Raw genomic sequence first — 24,855 nt, 5'->3', positions numbered from 1 at the left:
GAAACATAATAATACAATGGATGATTCTCTAACACTGATGTGTGAATGTCTAGAGAATGTAACTGGCCCCTCTTATCTAAACAGCCATAAATATCTAAGAAGACAAGAAACATTCTCTCACACTGGCACTTTTTGTAGAGATTAAACTTCAGAATTGTGGCCTACTTAGATTATACACAAAATGGCCAACATGATGCTATTAGGCTATGAAACATATTAAACATAGTCATTCATTTCGGGGCATATAATTAGCATGACAGAATGTACCCTAAAACAACAAAGACAACAACCACCACCTAGTGTATATGTAAGGACAGAATGTGAGGCGCCATAAGACATAACAAGTAATACGAAAGTAAATGAAATAATATGAGTATTATGAAGCAATTCCCTGTGTGGAATAACAGTAGAGCAAACGATACAACTAGGGAAAAGCTACAGTAGAACGTGTCATAAAGGGGCACTCCGGCATCAGGTGAAAAGAATACAAATGCAGCAGAAGCACATAGCATTGCTTCCAATTCTGCCCCAATACTGAAACAACAAAAAATCTATTTGTTTTGTGCATTTGTAATTCTCTTCCCTACCATGTCAGAAACACTTCTTCCTGGTTGAGCAGTTGCTCAGTGCTACAATCCCCAGAATTCATCACATCCCTCCCACCCTGTCCATTTCCCCACTGCCATTTCCCTGCCTAGAGCTGCTGCAGAACATTGGTCTAAAGAGCAGAAGAGTCTGCAGCACCTGCAGTATTCATTCCCTGTCTGCTCCTCTGCCTGTGGCATTGTTCAGCACAAGGCAGCATGCTGTAACCACACCTCATCATTCCCTTAATGCTACCACATATGTATATGGGTATATGACCGGGAGATTGTGATGTAAGGGCTGGTATGAGGTAGTAATATCACTGGGGGCGGGGCTAGAGCTAAGAGACAAGATCAAGCCATGCCTCCAGAGACAGCAGGGGATTATGTGGCTCTTCTAAGAAGAATGGAGGGGGGGGCTGCTGAGACACCACAATAACAATGAGAGGACTACACAACTTTCTGTCAGGAGAGAGAGAGGAGCTGAAGACAACACCACACTGACAATGAGAGAGTCCAGAGTAAGGAAGGAGCTGGGTAGCTGGAGACAACACCACACTGACAATAAGAGGACTCCATAACTTCCTGTCAGGAAAGAGCAAGTAGTTGGAAAGCTGCACTATCCCGCACTTGTTCTCTTCATCAGTTTCAGCTCTGAGACCCTGACTGATCAAAACTTTTGACAAGCCTCTGTGACATGTCAGGTTTTTTTTTTTTTTTTCTAATTAAAGGGACAGGGATCTCTCTATAATTAGCTCCTATCCACAGAGCCTTGAGAACGGATATGATTTGATTATTTTATTATATTTTGGCATTTCTATATAGCGGGGGGTACAGGTGACGCACCGCGTTCTTGGTTGGGTTTTAGCGCACATCCATATTGATTCCAGTTAACTGTCCAACCCCATCCACTTTCACATGTATTTTGGACCTGACCACTAGGGGGCAATAGCATATAAGCAGTTAGAGCCCGACATCTCCCATCACCGGTTCGTGCCCTCACTGAACACAGAATTTACTGCAATAACCGAAAATAAAGATCATATTGAATAATGTATATCAGGCACACGAGCGCCACATTTGGGCGGCAACTTCTTTACTACGACAGAACGGGTAAAGGTGCGGGTGAAGTGGGTGTGATGTGGCCCTGTGCTGGCTCGGTATCAAATCTTTAAGTAAACATTGTGGGTGACGCCCAAGAACAGACGACTGCACGGCGACTATGCCTGCGGGATCACACGGAGCCAGGTACACGGGCAGAACAGATTGAGGTAAGAGACACTGTGGGCACGGCGCATGGCAGATCTGTAACTGGGCGCTCATTTAACCCTTTCAAGGCTTTGTGACTTTTTTTCTTTGTACCTTTTATACGTGAAGGTGAACGAAAAAGTTTTTTTCTGAGTTTTTGTCGCATAGTTTTCGACTACGAGAAAAGCAAAAACGTCAATTTACGGTAAAAATTTGGACGTAATGTTGTCTTTTATGGGATGAACGTTGTGTTGGTGCGACTAAGCGGTCAATCCCCTGCCACGCACCCCAGATACACGCCGCGGCCGCGTACCGAATGCAGGCGGTGAGACCCCACTTATGTGGGTTCATTTAAAGCAGCGTTTCCCAACCAGGGGGCCTCCAGCTGTTGCAAAACTACAACTACCAGCATGCCCGGACAGCCAAAGGCTGTCCGGGCATGCTGGGAGTTGTAGTTTAGCAACAGCTGGAGGTACACTGGATGGGAAACACTGTTTTCGAGCATATGAGGACCAAAGGTTTTAAGCTTTCATATAAAGGGGACAGCGCTAACTACATAAAGACGATATAAAATTACACAAACACCTGCAAAAAAAACGCTACAAAAAAAAAGCTTTTGGATGTAATGTATTGGGCCGACTCCTACGCCGCCAACAATTTTCCACGCCTGTAAACATATTTTTCAGATCTGCCTGTTAACCCCTTGACAGCAGGAGCTGCACTGCCTTACTGGGTGGTGAGTGACGCACTTACTGAGACCTCACAGACTGTAAAAGGTGCGGCATAAAGGAGATTAAATGATGTGTGCCGCGTCTGTGGCTTGCCCAATTGGCACCTCCACAACACGGATTTGCAAGGGGGCATCTATGGGGTGTCATTGCTGTTCCATATAACTAATATCCGGCTTTAAAGCCTATTCATCTCAAAGACCTAAGCAGTGTATCCAGGCCCTTTTACCTTTCTCCTCTAAAATAGAACATTTTCAATCATGCGCAGTGTACCCTGGTCCAGCCACCTCTCTCCTCTACTATAGAAGTAAATAGCACAGCTACAGGGCATGTGCCATGGATCCCAACCCAACCATCTCCTCTACAGGGCATGTGCCATGGATCCCAACCCAACCATCTCCTCTACAGGGCATGTGCCATGGATCCCAACCCAACCATCTCCTCTACAGGGCATGTGCCATGGATCCCAACCCAACCATCTCCTCTACAGGGCATGTGCCATGGATCCCAACCCAACCATCTCCTCTACAGGGCATGTGCCATGGATCCCAACCCAACCATCTCCTCTACAGGGCATGTGCCATGGATCCCAACCCAACCATCTCCTCTACAGGGCATGTGCAGTGGATCCAAGCCCATTCAACCTCTCGCCTCTACATTAAAAGTGTATAGGACAGCTCCAAGGCATGCACAGTGGATCCCAACCATCTCCTCTACAGGGCATGTGCAGTGGATCCAAGCCCATTCCACCTCTCTTCTCTATAATAGAAGTGAATAGGACAGCTTCATGGGCATGCACAGTGTATCCCAACCCAACCATCTCCTCTACAGGGCATCTTCAGTTGATCCCCACCAAACCATCAAATCTCCAGGGCATGCAGAGTTGATCCCAACCCAACCATCTCCTCTCCAGGGCATGTGCAGTGGATCCAAGCCCATTCCATCTTTATAATAGAAGTGAATAGGACAGCTTCAGGGGTATGCACAGTGTATCCCAACCCTTCCACCTCTCTCCTCTACAATTCAAGTGTATAGGACAGCTCTAAGGCATGCCCAGTGTATCCCAACCCAACCATCTCCTTTCCAGGGCATGCGCATTGGATCCCAACTCAACCATCTCCTTTTCAGGGCATGCTTAGTGGATCCCAACCCAACCATCTCCTCTCCAGGGCATGCACAGTGGATCCCAACCCAACCATCCTCTCTCCAGGGCATGTGCAGTGGATTCAAGCCCATTCCACCTCTCTTCTCTATAATAGAAGTGAATAGGACAGCTTCAGGGGTATGCACAGTGGATCCCAACCTTTCCACCTTTCGCCTCTACAATAAAAGTGTATAGGACAGCTCCAAGACATGCACAGTGGATTCCAACCCAATCATCTCCTCTCCAGGGCATGCACAGTGGATCCCAACCATCCCCTCTCTACCAGCCTACCCCTTCTCTAATAGAAGTCAAGTATGTACACTGGATCCCAGCCTACCCCTCTCTACTGTATAATACTGGAGAATAGGATGGATCTCGGGTATGTACACTGGATCCCAGCCTACCCCTCTCTGCTGTATGATAGAAGAGAATAGGATTACTCTCGGGTATAAGCACTGGATCCCAACCTACCCCTCTCTCCTCAATGATAGAGAAGAATAGGATGGCTGACGGGTCTTTACAATGGATCCCAGCCTACCCCTCTCTCCTGTATGACAGAAGAGAATAAGACAGCTCTGAGCACTGGATCCCAGCCTACCCCACACTCCTGTATGATAGAAGAGAATAGGATGACTCTCGGGTATGAGCACTAGATCCCAGCCTACACCTCTCCTGTATGACAGAAGAGAATAGGACCGCTGCCAAGTATGTGCACTGGATTCCAGCCTACCCCTCTCTCCTGTATGATAGAAGAGAATAGGATGACTCTCTGGTATGAGCACTGGATCCCAGCCTACCCCTCTCTCCTGTATGATAGGGGAGAATAGAATGGATCTCGGGTATGAGCACTGGATCCCAGCCTACCCCTCTCTCCTGTATGATAGAAGAGAATAGGATGGATCTTGGGTATGAGCACTGGATCCCAGCCTACCCCTCTCTCCTGTATGATAGGGGAAAATAGGATGGCTCTCGGGTATGAGCACTGGATCCCAGCCTGCCCCTCTCTCCTGTATCATAGAAGAGAATAGGACTGCTCTCGGGTATGTACACTGGATCCCAGCCTACCCCTCTCTGCTGTATGATAGAAGAGAATAGGACAGCTCTCGGGTATGTACACTGGATCCCAACCTACCCCTCTCTCCTGTATGATAGAAGAGAATAGGATGACTCTCAGGTATGTACACTGGATCCCAGCCTACCCCTCTCTCCTGTATGATAGAAGAGAATAGGATGACTCTCAGGTATGTACACTGGATCCCAGCCTACCCCTCTCTCCTGTATGATAGAAGAGAATAGGACATCTCTCGGGTATATACACTGGATCCCAGCCTACCCCTCTCTGCTGTATGATAGAAGAGAATAGGATGACTCTCAGGTATGTACACTGGATCCCAGCCTACCTGTCTCTTCTGAATATGATAGAAAAGAATAGGATCACTCTCGGGTATGAGCACTAGATCCTAGCCTACCCATCTCTCCTGTATGATAGAAGAGAATAGGATGACTATCAGGTATGTACACTGGATCCCAGCCTACCCCTCTCTCCTGTATGATAGAAGAGAATAGGATGACTATCAGGTATGTACACTGGATCCCAACCTACCCCTCTCTCCTGTATGATAGAAGAGAATAGGACATCTCTCGGGTATATACACTGGATCCCAGCCTACCCCTCTCTCCTGTATGATAGAAGAGAATAGGACATCTCTTGGGTATATACACTGGATCCCAGCCTACCCCTCTCTCCTGTATGATAGAAGAGAATAGGACATCTCTCGGGTATGAGCACTGGATCCCAGCCTACCCCTCTCTCCTGTATGATAGAAGAGAATAGGATGACTCTCAGGTATGTACACTGGATCCCAGCCTACCCCTCTCTCCTGTATGATAGAAGAGAATAGGATGACTCTCAGGTATGTACACTGGATCCCAGCCTACCTGTCTCTTCTGAATATGATAGAAAAGAATAGGATCACTCTCGGGTATGAGCACTGGATCCCAGTCTCTTCTGTATGGATGGCTTTAGGGCACGCACAGTGATCCTGCCTGACCACAGATAAGAATAGGATGTCTCTGGGGCATACATTAGGTAGAGCACAACTACCTCACCTCAACATGTTTAACCTCTTCAGGACATAGGGCGTATGGATACGCCCTGCATTCCGAGTCCTTAAGGACTGAGGGCGTATCCATACGACCGTGGGAAATCCGGTCCCCACAAAGTGGCCACACCAATCACAGTGTAATGGGAGGGGATGGTGGGGGCTAGGAGCACGTTGCTCCGTTCTGCCCGCCATTCCACTCAGATCTGGTGTGCAGGACGGAGCTCCGTGCTGCCCACCATCCCCTCAGTAAAAAAAAAGTGCCCCTTGCCCCCTTTCTGTGGCCCCTTGGCACAGAAATCCCCAGGGATAGCTTTAGATTTAGGTAGGGACAGGTTAGGGTTAAAAAAAAAAAAAAAAATTTATTTTTTTTTTGTTTTTTTTTCGGCGTGGGTGTCCGTGGGTCCGTAGCACCTTTAGCTGTGTGATTCCGGCCCTGCTGGGTCGCTGCGGTCTGCCACCAGCCTTTTTTTTTTGGCGCAGATCTTTTTTTTTTCCCTAAGCGTGTGTGCGGACCCTCTTAGTTATAAAAGAGCGGTCCGCCACCGTTTGTTAAAGCCCACCTACCGCTGATCAGTCCCGTAGTACTGATCAGCATTTTTTTTGTGGTGCCGGCGCTTTTTTACGCGTTTTCTAGCGTTTTTTTTGCACCCATAGGCGGTCCGTGCCACCAGTAGCAGGCGTGTACTGTGTGGCTGGACCTTACCTGTGTGTGCGGCGTGCCGCACCGCTGTCAGTGATTTATCACTGATCAGCGTTTTTTTTTTTTTGTGGTAAAGGCACTTTTTTCGGTTAACGCATATTGTTTTTTTTTTGCAACCATAGGCGGTCCGTGCCACCAGTAGCAGGCGTGTACTGTGTGGACGGACTGTACCTGTGTGTGCAGCCTGTCCCACTGCTGTCAGTGATTAATCACTGATCAGCGTTTTTTTTTTTGGGTTCAGGCGGGTGCATTTTTTCGGGGTTAAGCGGTTTTTTATTTTATTTTTCGGGTTTTTTGTGTAGGGGTCTGTGTACCAGCCACCAGCCACTGTTCTGGGCTGAGTGGCCGGACCCCCCTCTGACTTCTGCGCCCCCTGCCGCCACAAACGCTAATCAGTGCGCACACCACTGATTAGATAAATGCTTTTTTTGGGCGCAGGGCTTTTTTGCGCTAGAAGTCCCCTTTTTTTTTTTTTAGTTAGGTTAGGGCGGGTTAGGGAGGTAGTATCGCACCACACCACACGCAGCACACACACCAATAAAGTTTTCCCCCCCACACACACACATACCCGTATCCCCATTAGAGTAGGGAAATGGCCCGCAGAGCGTTTTCGGCGGAGGAGGCATATGCCATAATTGCCTCCGACACCGAGAGCGGCTCAGAGGACGATGAAGACCCCACCTTCCTTATTTCATCGTCCTCCTCATCATCTAGTTCTGATGATGAGCCACCAAGGCGGCGGAGACGCCGCCGTGCGGTGCCGCAAACCTCCTCTGCCCTTGACCCTGTACCCCATGCTAGTATGAGTCCCCCTGGCGCTCATACTAGTGAAGCCCCCCTGCCAAGGTCACTGGTACCTCGTACCGGAGAACTTGTCTGGGCTGAGCCAGCGGACCACGAGCCCGTGATTCCTGAGTTTGTTGGCGACTCAGGAATCAAGATTAACATCGCCGGGTTCACTGAAAAGGACTTTTTCGGTCATTTTTTCAGTGACGACTTTGTTAATCTAATGGTTACACAGACGAATCTGTACGCCCAACAGTTCGTCGCCGCTAACCCGGGCTCACTTTTAGCTAGACCCGGCGGCTGGACTCGGTCGATGCAGCCGAAATGAGGACCTTTTGGAGCCTCGTGCTACATATGGGTCTAGTTAAAAAACCCAGTGTCAGGCAATACTGGAGTGGGGACGTCTTTTACCAGACACCCCTCTACAGTATGGCCATGGCACGTTCCCGGTTCGAGGCCATTCGGAGATGTTTGCATTATGCTGATAATGCGGCATGTCCCCCCCGAACTGATCCCGCGTATGACCGCCTGTACAAAATCAGGCCGGTCATCAATCACTTCGGGGCCAGATTTTGGGAGGCCTATGTCCCTGGAAGGGAGGTCGCTATTGATGAGTCTCTCATCAGCTTCAAGGGGAGACTCAGCTTCCGGCAATACATCTCGACCAATCGAGCGCGGTATGGCGTGAAGATGTATAAACTTTGCGAGAGTACCTCCGGGTACACTTGCAAGTTTATGGTGTATGAGAGACGAGATTCCCGCATTGAACCCCCAGATTGTCCCCCCACTCTGGGTGTTAGCGGGAAAATCGTTTGGGGCCTTTTGCACCCATTGCTAGATAAAGGTTACCACCTTTACGTGGATAACTGTTATACTAGTATCCCTCTCTTCACATCCCTCACTGCCAGATCCACGCTCGCTTGTGGGACAGTCCGGAAGAATCAAAGAGGCCTTCCTTCCTATCTCCTGCAGACTCCTATCCCCCGGGGTGAGTCCCGTGCCTTTTCCCATGAGAACCTGTTGTTGGTCCGGTATAAGGACAAGAGGGATTTCCTTATGCTCACCACAATTCATGGGAATGGCAGCACCTCTGTCCCTGTGCGAGGTACCGTGGGACCGGTCCTCAAGCCCGATTGAATTCTGGACTACAATCGGTATATGGGGGGAGTTGATCTTTCTGATCAAGTCCTCAAGCCATATAATGCCATGCGGAAAACAAAGATATGGTACAAAAAAGTTGCGGTCTACATGGTACAGGTTGCCATGTACAACTCTTTTGTACTGTACAAGAACGCTGGCAACACAGGGACATACCTGGAGTTCCAAGAGGAAGTTCTAAAGGCCCTCATCTTTGGTGACCGCCAAAGAGCGGGTCAGAGCACCTCTGGAACTTCAGGTCCCCGGATCGTCCCCGGCCAACACTTTCCAGGTGTGATCCCCCACACTGGAAAGAAGGGACGATCTCAGAAGAAATGCAGAGTGTGTCGCAAGAGGGGGATTCGGAAGGACACCACCACTCAATGCGACACTTGCCCCGATCATCCGGGCCTCTGCATAGGCTGCTTCAGGGAGTATCACACTTCCATGGAGTACTAAATATTCCGTCCTTTGCCCTAATTTTCATTCCCCACAATTCGACTCCAATGTATTAGTCCAGGGTACATTGTTTTCAAATTTTATACCAACCCCCCCCCCCCCCCCCCCCCCCCAAAAAAAAAAAAAAAAACTTTTTCTCAATACCCCCAATATCTTTTTTTTTTCTTCCCCCTAAAAAATGGGTCATGGGACACAGAGTCAACAGCATTGGAGGTTTGCAGTTGCCTCAAATGCGCAACGCTCTCTCTCCCCACCTGAGCGGGGTGCGCATTTGAGGTAACATAATAGGGACGGCCCCACACATCCCCTTCCCAGAATGATGATTCAGAGTATAGGGTTTGGGGCGGGCATCATTTTTACTTTTGGCTGTACTCTGGGTCATCATTCTGGGAAAATAATTGGCATATCAGTTCTAAAATTGTAATTTTCTTCCCCCCATAGTACTCTTCATCCATTCCTGGAAAATAAATGAAGGAAACACCCGTGTGTTCCAAATCTCCACTTCACCCTATACACCTTCCCTAGGGGGTGTACTGTTTGTAGTATTCTCACATGTGGGTGTTCCTTTCTTGTATTTTCCTCTGAATGTATGTAACTGTTAGGTCCGTAACAAACATCCGCCTCAAATGTGAAGAGTTCTCGCTGAGCTCTGTCGTATTTCCAGGCGACAATTCGGAGTCACATGTTAGTTGTTCCCAGAAAAATGAAGCAGAGTATAGGCTGAAAATTGCAATTTTCAAAAGCTACCCTTCATCCATTGCTGGAAAATAAATTTAGGAAACACCTCTGCGTTAGAAATGTCCTCTTTACCCCTATACCCATTCCTCAGGGTGGGTACTTTCTGTAATGGTGTCACATGTGGGTGTTTCATTTTTGTATTTTCCTCGGAATGTATGTAACCGTCAGCTACTGATATGCCAAAGGCCACTAATACAAAGTGACCTCTATGACTTCTGAGCCTTGTTGTGCGCCCGCACAGCACGTTACCCCATATGTGGATGGATTTTTATAGTCAGGGGAAAAAGCCCTCCAAAATTTGTAACCCAATTCCTCATATTACCCCTTGTGAAAATGTTAAAAATTGGGTAACTCCAGCATTTTACTGTAAAAAAAATCTAATTTTTCAATTTAGGCCCACTTTTCAAAAAGCCTGTGAGGTATTATTTCCCATTGTACCCCTTGTTACGTTCATTGAGGGTTGTAGTTTCTAAAATGGTGTCACAAATGTTTTTTTTTTTTTTGCTGTTGGGGGCATTATAAATGCACATGACCCCCAACTTCAATTTCAACAAAATGTTCACTCCTTCCATTCTGAGCATTGCAGTGCGTCCACAGAGCAATTTACATCCACATATGGGGTATTTTTTTTCTCAGACGAAGTTGTTCTACAAATTTTTGGGGCCTTTTGCCCTATTACCCAATGTGAAAATGAAACATTTGGGGTAAAACTATCAATATAGTGCAAAAAAAAATCACATTTTTCACTTTTATGGCCCACTGTTCAAAAAACCTGTGAGGTGTAAGTACTCACTGTAACACTGTTACGTTCCCCGAGGGGTCTAGTTTCCAAAATGGTATGCCATGTGGGGTTTTTTTTTTGCAGTCCTGGCACCATAGGGGCTTCCTAAATGCGGCATGCCCCCAGAGCAAAATTTGCTTCCAAAAACCCAAATGTGACTCCTTCTCTTCTGAGACCTGTAGTGCGCCAGCAGAGCACTTTTTACCCCCATATGGGGTGTTTTCTTAAACGGGAGAAGTTGGGCTTCAAATTTTGGGGGGTATTTTCTGCTATTACCCTTTTCAAAAATGTAACATTTTTGGGAAAACAAGCATTTTAGGTAAGAAAATTTTTTTTTTTACATTTGCAAAAGTCATGAAACCCCTGTGGGGTATTAAGGTTCACTTTACCCCTTGTTATGTTCCCCAAGGGGTCTAGTTTCCAAAATAGTATGCCATGTGTTTTTTTTTGCTGTTTTGACACCCTAGGGGCTTCCTAAAGGTAACATGCCCCCCAAAAACCATTTCAAAAAAATGTTCTCTCCAAAATCCCCTTGTCGCTCCTTCGCTTCAGAGCCCTCTACTGCGCCCGCCGAACACTTTACATAGACATATGAGGTATGTGCTTACTCAAGAGAAATTGGGCTACAAATACAAGTAAACATTTTCTCCTTTTACCCCTTGTAAAAATTCAAAAACTGGGTCTACAAGAACATGTGAGTGTAAAAAATGAAGATTGTGAATTTTCTCCTTCACTTTGCTGCTATTCCTGTGAAACACCTAAAGGGTTAAAACACTGACTGAATGTCATTTTGAATACTTTGGGGGGTGCAGTTTTTATAATAGGGTAATTTGTGGGGTATTTCTAATATGAAGAGCCTTCAAATCCACTTCAAACCTGAACTGGTCTCTGAAAAATAGCGAGTTTGAAAATTTTGTGAAAAATTGGAAAATTGCTGCTGAACTTTGAAGCCCTCTTGTGTCTTCCAAAAGTAAAAACTCATAAATTTTATGATGCAAACATAAAGTAGACATATTGTATATGTGAATATCCATTTTCCTTACAAGCAGAGAGCTTCAAAGTTTGAAAAATGCAAAATTTTTAATTTTTTCATGAAATTTTGGGATTTTTCACCAAGAAAGGATGCAAGTTACCACAAAATTTTACCACTATGTTAAAGTAGAATATGTCACGAAAAAACAATCTCAGAATCAGAATGATAACTAAAAGCATCCCAGAGTTATTAATGTTTAAAATGACAGTGTCAGATGTGCAAAAAACACTCCGGTCCTTAAGGCCAAATTGGCTTGGTCCTGAAGGGGTTAACCGGTTGGGTATCTTTAGTCTTAAGTCAAATTCTGTCCAAAGTTTTGCATACCTCATAGGGTGTACAGTGAACTTAATACTCTGCATACTTGATATGACTCAGATTTCAGCCAAATTTCTTGCTCATCCTTTCATGTGTTTTGATAACATAAGCTCCAGTATGTATCCTGGTCAGGACAGAGCATAGATGCAACTGAGAAGCTGGGGCTCCGTATAATCTTTATTATTTAAAGGGGTATTCCGGGATATCTATTTGGCTGTAAAGTTGGTGTAGTTCATAATATAGTGTCTGTACCTGTATGTGATTATGGTCTCCTAATTCGTCTGTGATTTTTACCCCAATGTTTATTTTTAACAACATACAAAATGACTGTTGTCTCAGCTTTTCCCAGGTTGCAATGCAGCCTGAGATATAACATTACTAGTTATGGGTTCAGAGGAGATCATTCTGCAAGAATTGTAGTTTTGCAATAGCTGGAGGCACCTTTGTCAGAAAAACACTGGTCTGTTGCATGGTGTGTTTCAATGGGTGGAGTAGCTGATGTTTAGGAGGGAGAAAAGTGACCTCACACTTAAAAACAAGGAATCATGGGACTTGTAGTGTAAAGGGTACTCCACCCTTAGACATCTTATCCCCCTATCCAAAGGATAGGGGATAAGATGTCTGATTGTGGGGGTCCCGCCGCTGGGGATCCCCGCGATCTCAGCTGCAGCACCTCAGACATCCGGTGCACGGAGAGAACTGCCAGATGACTGGTGATGCGGGGCGGAGGCCCCTGACATGACGGCCACGCCCTACTCATGACGTCGCAGCCACGCCCCCTTAATGCAAGTCTATGGAAGCGGGCGTGGCTGTGACATCACGAGCAGGGCGCGACCGTGAGGTCACGAGCCTCCGGTGCTGCACCTGACGCTCTAAACGAATGCCGGGTGCAGTAGGGAGATTGTGGGGGTCCCCCACGGTCAGACATCTTATCCCCTATCCTTTGGATAGGGAATAAGATGTCTAGGGGTGGAATATCCCTTTAAGGGTCAGCATTGTGGTAATCTCAGAACACAGCCACTAAGTCCTAAGATAAGAAGAGATCCTTTCTAAACATGCCCAGTCCTGTCTGGCAGGTAAGTACTAAATACCTTATGGTAGATAAACATGCTTCAAAGTAGTAATCATATAAGTTTAGGTCACCATAAAAAGAATCTCCAATGTGTTTTGAAAGCCTGTCAGGAGTCTTAAATGGGCGCTGTCAGATATAAAAACTTTTTGGGGGAGATTTATCAAAACCTGGGCAGAAGAAAAGTTGCCCAGTTGCCCATAGCAACCAATCATTCAACCAATGAAAGCTTCTTTCATTTTTAAAAGTGCCTCTGAAAAATGAAAGAAGCGATCTGATTGGTTGCTATGGGCAACTCCGAAACTTTTCCTCTGGACAGGTTTTGAAAAATCTCCCTCTTTATATGTTGTACATCTTGGCAAAACAATAGTTTTTCTAATACACTTCTACTATACATTTTATTAAAGAAAACTGCCTTTGAAAATCCCACCACTAGGGGTCCCCATACCTGCTGGGACACTGATGAGTCCCACAGGAGCATAAGCTTGTCCAAGGGTCATGGACACGAGATGGCTGATTGACAAGGCTGCAGGAGGAACACAGAGTTTTACCAAACATGTAACTCCAACTATTCCAAAACTACAAGTCCCAGAATTACAGGACTGGTAAAGGATGATATACATGAATGACATAGGAACAGAAAATGTATTCATAAAAAATTGCAGTACTTTTAGCACTAAACCTTTGCACTAATGTAGGAAGATATAAGTTATACACTCACGATATTGTCTTTGGTGGTAGAGTACAGAAAATCTCCAATAATCATTGAGATGATCATACAGAGCAGGGCTGCCAGGCTCCCAAAAGCAGTGAGTCAGCAGAGTGAGGGAAGGACGTGTCTCCTCCCTCTAGGAAGATGAAAAAGACAATGGGCAGCTGTAATATGCAATTTTTTAGTAAAATATCGGTATTAGATACATAAAAATGACATGTACATGATCAGGATGAGGTGTTATATAACATATATAACACAGGATCAGGTATTATATAACATATATAACAGTTTTTTTTGTGGGATCTGACAGGTACGCTTTAATCATGGTCTCTGCCTACATGATCCTCCAAATGAAATTTAAAAAGAAAAGGAGAGAAAGGGGTAGAGATCGGAAAATGCCCACAAAACTACCTGTAGTCCCCCAAACTCATACATATAGAAAAAAACACAGTAAATGGGAAGAGAGGGAGGAGCCAGGGAGATAACACCACACGGACAATAAAAAGGACTACAAAACTTCTTGTCAGGAAAGTGGGAGGAGCCAGAGAGCTGGAGACAACACCACACTGACGAGAGGTGTACACAACTTCCTGTCAGGAGAGAGGGAGAAGCTGCGTAGTTGCTAGATTAACACCACACTTACAATGAGAGGACTACACAACTTCCTGTCAGGAAAGAGGGAGAAGCCGAGAAGCTGGAGACAACACCACTCTGATGAGAGGTCTACACAACTTCCTGTGAAGAGTGAGGAAGGAGCCAGGTAGCTGCTGAGACAACACAACACTGACAATGAGAGGATTACACAACTTACACAACCACTAAAGGGTGAATCACTTAAAAATCTGCTGTAGCGAGTACAATGTGCGATAACAATTATATTAGTAACTTCTTGATCTTGGGGTTTTATATAAATAATTTTTTTTTTTTTGCGTTGGACAGATTTCCATCATCATTTGGCAGGATTATGTCTGGATTCGTTGTATATATCTATTCCTCACAGTGCTGCATTCCAAGCCTTACAATTTCCTTTACCCAAGTACAGTTCATATACCATGGAGATATGTTAATGGTTCCAGAACTATATTTGCTTTCCTGAAGTCTTTTATGTACAGCCGCAGGGAGTTATGATGGGACTAACTTAGTTATGGTGCTTTAGAAGTATAAATAATCCATTTCAGCAGATGTTGTGGTGGATAGATTGTGACCTCCTCATGATTGGAGGGTGGAGGATGTTCCAGTGTATGTTTCAGATTTGAGTATAATTTGTCCTATATACGCTGCTATCAGACTGTTCTGGACTTGCATGTGACTGAAGTGTCGGGGCAGATTATACACACCAAAACTGTTCAGGGAAAAAAAAAAAACAGAAGGTAATAGAATGTTCCATGCTAAGACTATGTGAGTGTTGTTCACACCAAGAAGTCAAAGCCAGCGGGAGAGCACACAGGTACAAGAAACTGGAGCGACCCGCAGCAATATAAGCAGGAACACATGGGCATTAGTCTATGGTTAGATGGCGGCTCCTAGAGGGATGTTACATCCCACAAAAAAGAGCGCGACAGAGAAGGCTGGATAAGGTTGGGAGGAGGTCACCGGTTCTGGCGTTACAGGAGTATTAATAAAAGACGGCAACTTGTTAACTGTTATAATGAAATGTTGTCAGAGATTCTACACAATGGACGTAAGATTGTCACCTTTACCGACATTTCGTCATGTAACGTCCTGTATTTATTCATAATAATAACACTATGAACGATACATTTGACCATTAAGCTTTTTTTTAAACTGTAATTTGAAGAATGTGATTTCTATAATCTATATACTAATATGAATGTACTTAATGTCAGGGTCCGGACTAGCGGCTGGTGAGGACACTGGAGGTGGATCCTCTGTGCCAGAGAGGCGATGGTGCGGGTCGTACTGGGGGATCGGTTCTAAGCAGTTACTGGTCTTCACCAGAGCCCGCCGCAAAGCGGGATGGACTTGCTGTGGCGGTAACTACCAGGTCGTGTCCCCCAGTAGCGACTCGACCCCTCTGGCTGCTGAGACAGGCGTGGTACAAAGGACAAGGCAAAGGCAAGGTCAGACGTAGCAGAAGGTCAGGGCAGGCAGCAAGGTTCGTAGTCAGGGGCAACAGCAGAAGGTCAGATACACAGGCTAGGGAATTCACAAAACGCTTTCTCAGGGCACAAGGCAACAAGATCCGGCAGGGACAGGAAGGGGAAGTGGGTTTTTATATAGTGTAGGAAGTGATTAGAACTAATTAGGCCAGGCACCAATTAATGGTGCACTGGCCCTTTAAACCTGAGAGACCTGGCGCGCGCGCGCCCTAGAGAGGCGCGCTGGGACTGAGCAGAAGGACGGGGCCGGTGAGTGACACGGGATGCGACCCGCGGGCGGGCATGTCCCGCTGCGGGGATCACATCCCCGCCGAGGGACACAGAACAGCGCTCCCGGTCAGCGAGTCTGACCGGGGCACTGCAAACAGGAGTGTAAAGCCGCGAGCGCTCCGGGGGACCCGGAGCGCGGCATTGCAGTAACCCCCCCCCCCGTTAGGTCTCCCCCTCTTTTTGGAGCCCAGGAACCTATGGATGAGCTCCTTGTCGAGGATATTGTCCTCGGGCTCCCAAGACCTCTCTTCGGGGCCACAATTCTCCCAGTCAACAAGAATTTTTTTTTTACCGAGAAGACGTCAGAGGACCCAGTGACAGGAACAGGAACGGTGACCTTGGGGGAAAAGCGGTTTGAGAATGGATACATGAAAGGAGTTAGGAATACGAAGAGAAGGAGGAAGATGGAGCTTGTAGGAGACAGAGTTGAATTGACTTTTGACTCTAAATGGCCCAAGGTAACGAGGACCGAGCTTGTAGCTAGGGACACAAAACCGAATATATTTGGCAGAGAGCCACACTTTGTCACCAAGGGCAAAGACAGGAGGAGTTCTTCTCTTCTTATCCGCATGTTTCTTCATGCGAGAAGAGGCCAGTGAGAGCGACTTTTGAGTCTCTTTCCAGATAGAGGAGGGTCAATTAATCTACGGCAGGAACTCCAGATGAAGTGGGGATGGGGAGGGGGGGGAGCGGGTGACAGCCGTACACCACAAAAAATGGAGACTTGACGGATGACTCAGAGTTTTTGAAATTGTAAGAGAATTCAGCCCAGGGTAACAGATCGACCCAACAAAATGTCGCAGGTAGTCACCAAGTATCTGGTTCACTCTCTCCACTTGTCCATTGGACTGCGGGTGGTAGGCGGAAGAAAAATTCAATTTAATCTTCAATTGAGGGCAGAGTGCTCTCCAGAATTTTGAGATGAATTGAACGCCTCTATCAGAGACGATATGCGTGGGAAGTCCGTGGAGACGAAAAATGTGCAAAAAGAATTGCTTCGCCAACTGTGGCGCAGAAGGGAGACCAGGAAACAGGACAAAATGAGCCATTTTGGAGAATCGATCAACGACCACCCAAATGACAGTGTTGCCATGGGATACAGGAAGGTCAGTGACGAAGTCCATTGCTATGTGGGACCAAGGCTGTTCGGGCACCGGCAGAGGAAGGAGAAGACCCGCAGGCCTCTGGCGAGGAGTTTTGTCACGTGCACAGACAGTGCAGGACCGTACGAAGTCAGTCACATCTTTTTCAAAGGCAGGCCATCAATAGTGTCTGGCAATCAACTGAATGGATTTTCTGATTCCAGCGTGACCGGCCAAGTGGGAGGAATGACCCCATTTGAGAGTCCGGAGGCGAAGACATGGAGGGACATAGGTTTTTCCTGGAGGAACTGGCACCAGGGAAGCAGGAGCAGCAGAGATCAGACACTCAGGAAGGATGATGTGTTGAGGAGTGGCTTCAGCTTCTGTTGCATCGGTGGAACGTGATAGGGCATCCGCCCTGACATTCTTGTCTGCAGGACGAAAATGGATCTGGAAATTGAAGCGGGCAAAGAACAACGACCACCTGGCCTGGCGAGGATTTAAGCGCTGGGCGGACTGTAGGTAGGACAGATTTTTGTGGTCAGTGTAGATGGTGATAGGGTGAAGGGATCCTTCCAGGAGATGTCTCCACTCCTCTAGTGCCAATTTAATGGCCAACAATTCACGGTCACCAATAGCGTAGTTCCTTTCAGGAGGAGAAAAAGTTTTCGAGAAAAAAACGCTGGTGACGTTTTTTCCTTTAGCGGTTTTTTGAAGAAGGACCACCCCGGCTCCTACCGAAGAAGCGTCTACCTCAAGGAAAAACAGTTTCAGAGGATCGGGCCTAGTTAAGACTGGGGCGGAGGCGAAGGCAGCCTTAAGGCGAGAAAAAGCTTCTTCCGCTTGGGAAGACCAGGATCTCGGATTCGCATCTTTCTTAGTTAGTGCCACAATGGGAGCCACGATAGTGGAGAAGTGGGGGATGAACTGACGGTAGTAATTGGCAAATCCGAGGAAGCGCTGGATAGAACGAAGTCCCGAGGGGCATGGCCAATCCAAGACCGCGGAGAGCTTGTTGGGGTCCATTTGAGGACCTTGTCCTGAGACCAGGTATCCTAGGAAAGGAAGACAGCTACGTTCAAAGAGGCACTTTTCAATTTTGGCGTAGAGATGGTTAACACGGAGGCGCTGAAGCACTTGACAAACATGGAGGCGGTGTTCCTCTAGGTTGGAGGAAAAGATTAATATGTCATCAAGAAGCCTTGACAGGGGAATGGCTGTGGATATAGTGTTTCTGGATTTTGCTAAAGCGTTTGATACTGTCCCTCATAGTTGTCTGACAGGTAAGTTAAGGTCCTTGGGCTTGGAAACTTTAGTTTGTAACTGGATTGAACACTGGCTCATGGATCGTACCCAGAGAGTGGTGGTCAATAATTCGTACTCTGATTGGTCCACGATTATTAGTGGTGACCCCAAGGTTCTGTACTGGGTCCGCTGTTGTTTAATTTATTTATCAATGATATAGAGGATGGTAATAACAGCTCTGTTTCTATCTTTGCAGATGACACCAAGCTTTGTAGCACAGTACAGTCTATAGAGGATGTGCATAAGTTACAAGATGACTTGGATAGACTAAGTGTCTGGGCATCCACTTGGCAAATGAGGTTCAATGTGGATAAATGTAAAGTTATGCATCTTGGTACAAATAACATGCATGCGTCGTATGTCTTAGGGGGGATTAAACTGGCAGAGTCACTGGTAGAGAAGGATCTGGATGTACTTGTAGATCACAGACTTCTGAATAGCACAATGTCAGGCTGCTGCTTCCAAGGCCAGCAGGATATTGTCATGTATCAAAAGAGGTATGGACTCAAGGGACAGGGACATAATACTCCCCCTTTATAAAGCATTGGTACGGCCTCACCTGGAATATGCTGTTCAGTTTTGGTCGCTTGTCCATAAAAGGGACACTGCGGAGCTGGAAAGGGTGCAGAGACGTGCGACTAAACTAATATGGGGCATGGAACATTTTAGCTACGAGGAACGATTAAAGGAGTTACAATTGTTTAGTCTTGAGAAGAGACGTTTAAGGGGGGATATGATAAACGTATATAAGTATATTAATGGCCCATGCAAAAAATATGGAGAAAAACTGTTCCAGGTTAAACCCCCCCAAAAGACGAGGGGGCACTCCCTCCGTCTGGAGAAGAAAAGGTTTAGTCTAAAGGGGCGACATGCCTTCTTTACCATAAGAACTGTGAATTTATGGAACAGTCTACCTCAGGAACTGGTCACAGCAGGAACAATTAATAGCTTTAAAACAGGGTTAGATACATTCCTGGAACAAAATAACATTAATGCTTATGCAGAATTATAAAACTACATCCCTTCCCCTTACACCCTTCCCTTCAATTCCCTGGTTGAACTTGATGGACGTATGTCTTTTTTCAACCATACCAACTATGTAACTATGTAACTATGTAAGATAGACCACTACGCAGGTGTACAATAAGTCCCGGAAGATTTCATTGACAAAGTTTTGAAAGACTGCAGGGGCATTGCAAAGACCAAATGGCATGACGAAGTATTCGAAGTGGCCATCTCTGGTGTTAAAAGCGGTTTTCCACTCATCTCCTTCACGAATTCTGATGAGGTTATATGCGCCCCTGAGGTCAAGCTTAGTAAAAATCTTTGCTCCGCGCAGACATCAAAGGGTTCCAAGATGAGAGGCAGAGCGTAGCTTTTTTTACAGTGATTTTATTGAGGCCGCGGTAGTCAATGCACGGGCGTAGTGACCCGTCCTTCTTGGCAACAAAGAAGAATCCTGTTCCGGCAGGAGAAGAAGGCTTCCTGATATAACCTTTCTTGAGATTCTCCTGAATGTACTCCGTCATGGCCTTAGTTTCTGGGGCGGAGAGAGGGTAAATCCTGCCACGGGGCGGTGTGGTACCTGGAAGCAAGTCAATAGGACAGTCGTAGGGCCTATGTGGTGGTAAGGCCTCTGCCTGCTTCTTGCAAAAGACGTCAGAAAAGTCCTGATAGGCCTTCGGAAGGCCGAGCAATGGAGAAGCGATGGAGACTTGGCTAGTAGGTACCGACTTAATGCAACGTGTGTGGCAGGAAGAGCCCCAGGATTTAATGTCCCCAGTGGACCAGTCGAGGGTAGGAGAGTGACGCTGAAGCCAGGGCAAGCCTAGAAGGATGTCAGAGGTGCAGTTTGGCAGAACAAAAAATTCAATTGTTTCTTGATGGAGAACCCCCACAGTCATGTGCACGGGTTCTGTGCGGTAACGCACGGTGCAATTCAGGTTTTCTCCGTTTACCGAAGAAATGAAGAAGGGCTTGACGAGACGGATGTTAAACCGGTTGATGAAGGAGGCTTTAATGAAGTTTCCTGCTGAACTAGAGTCCAAGAAGGCCTCCGAAGAAGGAGGCTTTAGCGGCTGGAGAAAACCATACTGGAATAGTCAGGCGTGGAGAGGAAGAATTTACACCCAGTGACACCTCTCCCACGTTCACTAGGTGCGAGCGTTTCCCAGACGCGGAGGACGAAGAGGACAGTCCTTTAAGAAATGTTCAGAGCTCGCACAGTATAAGTTCTCGTTCCACCGGCGAGTCCTCTCTTGCTGGGTCAGGCGAGACCGGTCCACTTGCATGGCCTTCTCAGTGGGAGGCACAGTAACAGGCTGCAAAGGATGCTGGAAGAGAGGAGCCAAGCGTGGGTTTCGTCTGGTGCGAACAAGATCTTTCTCCTGGCGGAGCTCCTGACGTCTTTCAATGTAGCGCATATCAATGCGAGTAGCCAACTGGATGAGTTCAGTCAGGGAGGAGGGTATCTCTCGTGCGGCCAGACAATCCTTAATGTGGCTGGATAAACCTTTTTTAAAGGTCGCACAGAGAGCCTCATTGTTACAGGCCAACTCAGAGGCCAAGGATCGAAATTGTATGGCATATTCGCCCACTGTAGAGTCTACTTGGACAAGGTTCAACAAGGCTGTTTCCGCGGAAGAGGCACGGGCAGGTTCCTCAAAGACACTGTGGACTTCAGAAAAGAAGGACTGGACGGAGGCAGTGGCAGGATCGTTGCGGTCCCAGAGTGGCGTGGCCCAGGCCAAGGCCTTCCCGGATAGTAAAAAACTGACCACGAACGCCACCTTAGACCGTTCTGTGGGGAACTGGTCCGACAACATCTCCAGGTGCAGGGAACATTGGGACAGGAATCCCCGGCACCTCTTAGAGTCCCCGTCAAACTTATCTGGAAGAGATAGGCGGAATCTGGGAGCGGCCACTTGCTGCGGAGGAGATGCAGGAGCTGGCGGAGGAGATGGTTGAGGCTGAGGAGGCAGAAGCTGTTGAATCATGGCAGTCAACTGCGACAGCTGTTGTCCTTGTTGGGCAATCTGCTGGGACTGCTGGGCGACCACGGAAGTGAGGTCAGCGAGGCTTGACAGTGGCACCTCAGCAGGATCCATGGCCGGATCTACTGTCAGGATCCGGACTAGCAGCTGGTGAGGACACTGGAGGTGGATCCTCTGTGCCAGAGAAGCGATGGCGCGGGTCATACTGGGGGATCGGTTCTAAGCAGTTACTGGTCTTCACCAGAGCCCGCCGCAAAGCTGGATGGACTTGCTGCGGCAGTAACTACCAAGTCGTGTCCCCCAGTAGCGACTCGACCCCTCTGGCTGCTGAGACAGGCGTGGTACAAAGGACAAGGCAAAGGCAAGGTCAGACGTAGCAGAAGGTCAGGGCAGGCAGCAAGTTTCGTAGTCAGGGGCAACGGCAGAAGGTCAGATACACAGGCTAGGGAATTCACAAAACGCTTTCTCAGGGCACAAGGCAACAAGATCCGGCAGGGACAGGAAGGGGAAGTGGGTTTTTATAGTGTAGGAAGTGATTAGAACTAATTGGGCCAGGCACCAATTAATGGTGCACTTTCCCTTTAAATCTGAGAGACCCGGCGCGCGTGTGCCCTACAGAGCGGGGCCACGCGCGCTGGGACTGAGCAGAAGGACGGGCCGGTGAGTGACATGGGATGCATCCCCGCCGAGGGACACAGAGCAGCGCTCCTGGTCAGCGAGTCTGACCGGGGCGCTGAAAGTAGTAGTGTAACGCCGCAAGCGCTCTAGGGGAGAAGCGGGACCCGGAGCGCTCGGCGTTACACTTACCCTGCACCCTTTTACTATCCATCGCCATTTACATCCTGCACTTTGTTCTGTCCTACAGATTCCTACGTATACAACTGAAGATGCTATTGAGGTCTAAGTGATTGTTGCCTATACACCCATCCAATGGCTTATTTAATCTGTATTCTACCTCTGGTTTTATTGTTATACATTGAAACTTAAAGGGGTTATCCAGGGAGCTGAAAACATATGACCTTTTCTTACTCACTAGCAGCTTACTTCTTTGAGCTTTCTCATCCCTATACATTTTACTGAGTCTAATAGGAGAGGTGCTATGTTGTGACAGCCGTATGTGGCCTAAACGAAACCTACATGTGGTGGCCAATGGCTGCATGATGTTAGTCCATCAAGGGCTGCATGATGTTAGTCCATCTACTTTAAGAAGGGAGCACGTTATAGGGCTGAGATGGCACAAAGCCAGAAGTGAGCCGTAATGGAGTGAGGAAAGGTAATACCTTCTCAGCTCACCAGATAAAACATCCAATAAAACACAATTTTTCACCCCATCTGTGCTTAATGTAATCATTGTGACTGGGTACAAAGTCAGGAAAGGTGGTGTATTAAAGGATCATCTGCTAACAGCAAAAAATTGCAATCTAGGCAGTTACCCATGGAGGCGCTAAATGCTTACACAACTCTTAGCCAATCTTCTTCAGTGGTGAATTGTTGGGTGGGCGGATTAGCGATGGATTCCTTTATATTTATGGTCCTAATTTATTCTTTTATTTTCTTTCTTCTTCCAGGGACCCCTCTAAACTACAAGACATGATGGCTGAAGGTGATAGGCTCTCACTCATGGTAGTCAAGGACTGGTGGCCCAATGAATGCTGAAAGTAATCAAAATCCCGCACCATGCGCTGGTCTCCTGTGGTCAGGACTCCTTGCTTCCATCTTTCAGCCCTCTTCATCTTTACTCTATTTCTGGCTTCTACTTGTTTCCATGGCCTTCTGTATTCTCCCTTGTTTCTACGCCAACGCCACCTCCAGCAAATGAGTCGAGATTTCTTACGGGAGAACCTGAAGGACGGGACAGACGCCTTGAAACACTTCCAGCAGTTTGTTCCAATGGGACCCAGTAACAACTCTGTCCCTTGTAACCACAGACCCATGGAGAGCCTGAAGGGTCCTGGTCCCCCCCTTCTTATCACCATCATCACGACCAGACGCCGGCCTGAGTATCACTACCTCCTACAAGTTGCACGTGGATTTCTGGATCGGCTGAATGACTGTGGCCCAGAATGTTCTGATTTTAAGCTTTTAGTTTGCAATGTGGACCCTTTGCCCAATGCCCACGATGACGCTTGCCTCCTCTCCCACCTCTTGCCATCAGTGGCGCGCCATCTTAGTGAACACGTAGCTGAAGCTCCCAATCGCTTTGAGCAGGAGAAGCAGGACTATGTGTACTGCCTGTCCCGCTCCCTGGAGCTCTACTCTCCACAATACGTGATGCTGGTGGAGGATGACGCCGTCCCGCTCATGGATATCTTTAGTGCCTTCTTCCATTTGGTGCAAGTTCGTTTCCCTAATGAACCTCTAGGGGGAGGGCTATATGCCAAGTTGTATCATCCTGAACGACTGCAGGGTTATTTCAACCCCGAGCCCATGCGGATCTTGGAGTGGATTGGCCTGGGAGGAATATTAGGTTTGATTCTCACTTGGCTGTACACAGTTCAATTTATTCGTTCGCGGTTTCATTGGCATTTATTTGCGGCCTTCACCCTCTATGCCATGCTGTTGGCAGAACTTGCAGGTCGACATTATCTGTTGGAATTGCGTAGGGTATCGCCTGCTCTTTACAATGTGGTGCCCACTACAGAATGCTGCACACAAGCCATGCTGTTCTCCGAAGCCTCTGCCCGCAGGACTCTGGGATATCTAAAGGAGTTACAATGTAAAAAAGGGTATGCCAAGGATATCGCTCTGTACAAAGAACTCTGGAGAAGGAAGGAGCGGGCATGGGCATTGGAGCCCAACCTGGTGAAACACGTGGGGATGTTCTCTTCTCTCAGAGGGTCGAAGCCAGGATACGAGCCCCAGCTGCTGTGATTGTTTTTATAGATGGAAAAGTAAATTCCCTGCAGTTACAATACAAGGTGCACTTCAGTCCCGCACATGCGCATTAGATTGTGGCGCATGCGCCAGGTTACATATTGCACATGTACTTTCTTTATGAAATGTAATGCAAATCTGAATGTTTGAAACTAGGTGCCTTATATTTGATGTGATTTTGCTTATTCCAATCAAAATGTTTTTCTTATACCGGGAGGTTGATCTTCATGATGTTCATGTCATCCTGCACCAGATAAAAGAACCAATGTGAGGGAAATACATCTGGCTGGGGTCATATAAATTGTACAGGCAGAGATCATCCTGGCCGTATCGGGATAGAGTGGAGGAGAAGACCTGTGCTGTGCATAGTTGGCTCCAAATTAAAAGAAACCCGTCACTTTCTTGCTGCCTGATTAATGAGACATCAGGGCGGTCACTAGTGCCTTCTGCTTGCCCCGCTGGGCCTTGACTGATAGATGTCACCTATACCTAACCTCCCTGAAACAAGGCCATACTTGCTAGTTAATGGGATACTCTGCCCCTAGACATCTTATCGATAAGATGTCTGATCACAGGGGTCTCGCCGCTGGGGACCCCCCGCGATCTCCCTGCTGCACCCGGCATTCATTTAGAGCACCGAGTGAAACCCCGGAGGCTCGCGACGTCATG

The 24,855-nt window shown here is 47.2% G+C and overlaps 1 protein-coding gene and 1 long non-coding RNA gene across 4 annotated transcripts in view; one reads left to right on the top strand and one right to left on the bottom strand.

Moving 5' to 3' along the window:
* The window catches only part of LOC130282645 (uncharacterized), a 34,934-nt gene that overhangs the window by 5,273 nt on the left and 4,806 nt on the right, over positions 1–24,855 (bottom strand). Inside the window, exons 2-3 of one of the 3 annotated variants that reach the window (XR_008846473.1) lie at positions 14,186–14,306; positions 13,549–13,675 (exon numbers count right to left, since the gene is read on the bottom strand). This is a non-coding gene — a long non-coding RNA (uncharacterized LOC130282645). Of the gene's footprint in view, positions 1–13,314; positions 13,354–13,548; positions 13,676–14,185; positions 14,307–24,855 lie in introns of those variants that run through there. The other 2 variants (XR_008846474.1, XR_008846472.1) reach the window with 2 other exon arrangements.
* Positions 1,677–24,855, top strand: PGAP4 (post-GPI attachment to proteins GalNAc transferase 4). Its single transcript, XM_056531067.1, has 2 exons — positions 1,677–1,855; positions 22,881–24,855. The coding sequence occupies exon 2, from the start codon at positions 22,990–22,992 to the stop codon at positions 24,181–24,183; it is 1,194 nt and encodes a 397-aa protein (XP_056387042.1). The 5' UTR covers positions 1,677–1,855; positions 22,881–22,989; the 3' UTR covers positions 24,184–24,855.

This window comes from Hyla sarda, chromosome 7, assembly GCF_029499605.1.
Source record: "Hyla sarda isolate aHylSar1 chromosome 7, aHylSar1.hap1, whole genome shotgun sequence".
Classification (NCBI taxonomy): domain Eukaryota; kingdom Metazoa; phylum Chordata; class Amphibia; order Anura; family Hylidae; genus Hyla; species Hyla sarda.
The sequence above is the reverse complement of the archived record's forward strand: the minus strand, read 5'-3'. Positions and strand labels throughout refer to the sequence as shown.

What these genes read in the sequence shown, in the direction of transcription:
- PGAP4 (XM_056531067.1), top strand. Translation starts at nt 22,990, where the DNA reads ATGCGCTGGTCTCCTGTGGTCAGGACTCCTTGCTTCCATCTTTCAGCC.